The sequence below is a fragment of the Lolium rigidum genome, chromosome 4 (assembly GCF_022539505.1).
Source record: "Lolium rigidum isolate FL_2022 chromosome 4, APGP_CSIRO_Lrig_0.1, whole genome shotgun sequence".
NCBI classification, from domain to species: Eukaryota; Viridiplantae; Streptophyta; class Magnoliopsida; order Poales; family Poaceae; genus Lolium; species Lolium rigidum.
In genome coordinates this window covers 195,537,995-195,543,085 of record NC_061511.1, presented here as the reverse complement: position 1 = coordinate 195,543,085, position 5,091 = coordinate 195,537,995, and the positions used below count along the sequence as shown (strand labels likewise).

The following is a 5,091-nucleotide window of genomic DNA, read 5'->3' as shown; positions in this document are numbered from 1 at the left end:
CCCCCCTCCTTTTGTCCCACCTTGCCAAGCCAAGTGCCCCTCCCCCCTATATATAGTAGACATGTGGAGAGAGAAAATACACAAAAAATAAAATAGAGATTTCTCTCTCTCTTTTGTTTTTCTTTCGTGTGGTTCCTTGATGGGATGTGTCGGGAGGAAGATAACCCCACCCGGTACGTGGGAGCGCTGCTGGGATCCGGATCCAGAAGATCTACTTCTGCAACTCAGTTGGATCGTTGCCGGGAGCATCGTTAGGCTTTGTGTGCGTGTGAAACCTACGAGGTGTGGCACTTGCGGTACTTGGCGTTGTACGAGGAGATTGAACACGACCCTGAGGATGGCTACAAGTATGACTACATCAACCATGTTCTAGCAGAACGCTAAACACTTTCAGTCTACTGTCATATAGATTCGGGCAATCGGAGTACCCTAGTTAGGATTTTTTATTTTCTCCTACGAACCCCTACATATGTGAAGTTATGACTTTCACCGGTGGCCTCACCTGCACAATCCCAAAAAATTAGCCAGCCAACTGACCAATCAAGATATCCCCACGCACAGCCGCACACAACCGACCCACCTTCCTCTTCCATGTTGGACAGAGCATGTAGCGTCAACACTCATGAACTCCCACCCAAGCGTTGCAGTCGCTAACAAGCTCTAATCGGTAGCCGCAGACAATAACATCAGTACATCGACCCAAATCGGGCGAAGAGTGGACCCACACACTTCCACCCGAATCGCCGCCATCATCACCTATGTCGAGGGCCGAACATGCAATAGCAATGGCTTCTAGTCCATTACAGGATCAGATAGGGCCCATGCATAACCCAAGTCGGACCCAGGCCCCTGCACCAGTTCACAACACAACATAGCGCTACCAGCACCTCCATCACCCCTGTTTGTCTTCCCTCACTGTACCCCACCCCCCAACCCACGCACACACACAAATCCAAGCTCCGCCACCATGTGTGACAAGGCCGATGCGGGATCGCATATTGTGTGTGTGTTGGGGGGAGGGGTGAGGTGTTTCACTAGGGTTTGAGAATGCCTAAAGAACCACTCAGGCGGCTAGTAAGGATTTCAATATCTCTGTTTACTACATTTTCCACAATATTTTGATAGGCACACGCTATTTTATCCCCTAGGGCGAAAAATAGTTTGTTTACACCCGCCCCATTTATTTCGACTATACATGATTCATAAGACAATAGAACGCAAAAAAATGAGATATAATTTTTTTGGTTACATGTCATATACGGGTATTTTTGTGGCTTTTATGCTGTTATGAATCATATATTGTGTTTCTTATGTCCATTTTTCATTGTGAGTTATTACGAACATAACTTTTTGTATACCAACCATATATATATTATGAATATAACAACATAAAAATACATTAGGCGTGGAATTACTTTTTCTGCTTCTTGAGTGTTAAATATAAATTATATATATATATATATATATATATATCATAATAAAAAATGGATATCAAAGTCGTATTTCATAAACTATGCCAAAATTTAGAATGTCACCTTTTTAGAGCCGGGAGGTATATGTGAGAGTCAAACAGTATTCCTTTTAGACCACTTGTAAATTGTGTCTCTGTTTCTCTTCTCTCTCAACTTCGACAAACTTGCTACCACTCCGATGTATATGCCTCTTTATTTTCTTATAGTAAAGTGATGCGCCAGAGGAGACATCAAGCAAGAGCGTGCTAGTGGGTGGGTATGTGTGTGCGAGGGGGGGGGGGGTCGGAGGTGCGACTACAATGATGCATCACCATGTCAATGTTTATACTTAGCAGTATAGCCAAATTAAGAAGCGAACTTAACACCCATCCCCCCTGGCAACCTCTCGTCGTCGCCCTATATAAGTCGACTACATCCCCCATCTCTTCCTTGCGTCTTTCCATTTCACTCTACCTCTTACTGCTCTTCCCGGGTGCTACCAGGGCCCTCCGTCACAACGAGCTCCATGTGTTTCAACCCCTCCCCCCCCCCGGAACCACTGTCGTCGCCCTATATAAGTCGACTACATCCCCATCTGTTCTTCCCCGGTTCTACGAGGCCCCTTCCTCACAACGAGCTCCATGTGTTTCACCCCCCCCCCCCCACACACACACACCAACTCTATGTCCTCTACCATGTGTGACCCAAAGCTCCGGTTTCTTTTGATGACAGGCCGAAGTCGGCACTCTTCACCGTTGCTTGCCACTTCTTCCCCGGTGCTACAAGGGCTCTCCCTCGCGACGAGATCCATAAATTTCACCCATCCCTAACGTCTATGTCATCTACCATGTGCGCTCCCGGTCTCCGGTTCTTTTGTTCCCCTCCCGTTTCGATATCGCCACTCTTCATCATTGCTTACCCCTTTTTCCCCTTTTTTTTTGTAGAACACCCATTGTGTTGAGTCGAAAGAAGTTGGTATGCAAGTCAAGAGCTCGATTCTTATTTTACCCAATTTTTTGCTGATTTTAGGTTGAAAGAGGCTGCATGCACAGGTTGGGGAATGGCCCTTTTTCAAAAAAATGAAAATTGGCAATTGGAACTCACAATTTTTTCCTTGACAATATTATACATAGAATCGAATCTACGAAAATTTACAGAAGGTCGATGAGAGGCCAGCATAGGAGAGAGGCGAAAAGCGAGGAAGAAACAAGGGCCCAAACCAGAAAGGGGGCAAGGGCGTGTAGCGCCGGCAAATGCTATCGACCGTACGTTCCTAAAAGCTTCCCTGTATACGTATTAATCACACTAACTTATTGTGCATAAATCCATGGTGAAGCCAGGTGTACAGTGAACCAGGGATGGTGATGCCCACACTCCATAGAGAAGAAGAAGAGACAAGATCAGCACATCATGTCACACGCTCCACCACTCGGCCGCCTCCGTCATGCTGCCGCTATTTAACCTTCTTCTCCGGTCCCAACTCCCAAGTCACCGTGGTCGTGCTCAGGTATTTCCTTTTTCTTTGCCGGTCCACAGTAGTTTCCCCTGCTCCTCCTCGTACTGTCGAGAAACAGGGCGAGCGTTCTCGCCGGCGACGAGGCCGCATGGCCCAGCAGCGCAAGTTCCGGCTGTCTGACATGCTACCCAACGTCTGGTTCTACAAGCTCCGCGACATGGGCGGGCAGGGACGCGGCGGCCTTCGTCGGTCGGCGTCGGCCCGGTGCTACAGGGAGGTCCCCCAGCAGCCGTCGTGGAATCGGGGGTCGTCCGAGCGCTGGAACAGGGAGGTCGACGTCCAGCAGCCGCGGCTGTCTCTGTCGAGCAGGGAGGTCGACAACCAGAAGGAGGAGCCGGTCACGCCGACGAAGGGGTCCCCCCTTTGCCCGCTCCCCCGGCGGGCGTCCTACTACTACAGCACTAGAGACAGGGAGGTCCCGCTTACGCCGAGGCCCAAGGACGCGCAGTCGCCGACGAAGAGCTCCAGGAGGCGGAACAGGGCGGGGCACTCGCCTGAAGGCGGAACACAGGTGTCAGCGCCGGTACCCGTCCATGGGAAGGAGCCCGCGCTCGACACTCCTGGTAGCTCCTGTCGCCGTCGTGACATGTCAATCAAGAATGACGGCGGCGAGCCCTGGAGGCCGACGGTTACTGCCCCGCCGGATGGTGGCCTCGACGTCAAGGTGATCACCTCAGAGAGTGAAATCATCATCGACCTGCCGAATGTGGACACGCCGGGGAGAAGGCTCCGGCCAATCCTGACCAGGCCGGCGAGAAGACAGCCTCAGCCGCACGAGCCGGATGGCAGCCACGTCGACCTCGCCGACGTGACCGTCCGGGAGCGGGACAAGGACCTGCCGGATGGCGGCCACGCCGACCTTGCCGACGTGACCGCGAGAACGAGTTCTACCGCGGAGAAGAGCGGCGTCAGCAAGCCGAGTCGGTCTTCCGCGTCGTCGTCGTCCGGGCACTGGTGCCTCAAGACGCGCGTCAAAGGCCCGCGTCTGGCGGCCACCGCCAGGAGAGGGAAGCCGCCGGCGCGGAATCGGATGGCGCCCGTGATCGCGGAGAGCTACCCAGTGGTGATGGTGACCAGGGACCCGCGGACGGACTTCCGCGAGTCCATGGAGGAGATGATCAGCGCTAAGGGCATCCGCGACGCCGGCGACCTGGAGGACCTGCTCGCCTGCTACCTCTCGCTCAACGACGCCGAGCACCATGACCTCATCATCGAGGTGTTCGAGCAGATTTGGATGAGCCTCGCCAACGCCAAGCCTTGAAAGAGGCCGCCGCCGGCCATGCTTGCTTCCGTGCTGCATGGGGGATCCAGGCATCCAGCCATTGGCGTCGCATTAGTTAATTAGATTAATTGTTAGCTCTTCTGTCGTTTTTATTGTTAATTAATGGTAGCAATAAGAGATTTCCATAGATAGGAAACTATTTCAGCCATTCATGCATGGTTCGATAGAAAGAAGAGAGATCTCAAAGAAATTAATAAATCGAATTGAGGAAAAGGCATGTTTGCCTAAAAGGTTTGGTTCTTTCCTTGTGAGTGTGGTTCTTCTTTGCCTGTAGGATGCTTGGTCGCGTGATGGTGATGTGATGCTGCTTAATTTCTTAAGCGTTACTCTTGTATTCTTTCGTACAGTGAATTCATGCCAGTAAGACAGATATGCACTACAGTAGTAACGGTCAGTCTGTCACCCTTGACCCTTTCCATTCCTGTATTTATATTTTTAAAACGAATACGAATATGAATATAGATGTTGTTGATTTGAATGTGGAGCCGATTGTGCTCGAATACGAATGGGGAACGAATGTTTTCACAATTTACAACGGATACCAATAGCGAAATAATAGATCCGTATCTTATAGTGAGTCAACTGTATAATGATATACTCCTACATAGTAGATTCAAATTTAATCATTGCAAAAGTACATTTTACGACTGTTTTAGTATTTTTTTTGGTTGAATAATTCACATATTGGGACAAAACTAGTAATATATACTAACATAATTTTATTCGAATAAGGGTATATCCATTTCCATATCTATATTTGGTTCAAAACCTAGTACCACATTTGTTTTGTATAATTGTAAAACGGATCCAGATATTTTATTTAAAATCTAGTGTCACGTTCA

The 5,091-nt window shown here is 49.5% G+C and overlaps 1 protein-coding gene across 1 annotated transcript; it reads left to right on the top strand.

Annotated features, from left to right (window-relative positions):
- Positions 1–2,809: 2,809 nt before the first annotated feature.
- LOC124648002 lies at positions 2,810–4,228 on the top strand. Its single transcript, XM_047187836.1, has one exon. It carries the CDS (start codon positions 2,810–2,812, stop codon positions 4,226–4,228), a length of 1,419 nt encoding a protein of 472 aa, XP_047043792.1.
- The last annotated feature ends 863 nt before the right edge of the window (positions 4,229–5,091 follow it).

Excerpts from the sequence above, each read along its gene's own strand:
- LOC124648002 (XM_047187836.1), top strand. The coding sequence starts at position 2,810 with ATGGTGATGCCCACACTCCATAGAGAAGAAGAAGAGACAAGATCAGCA.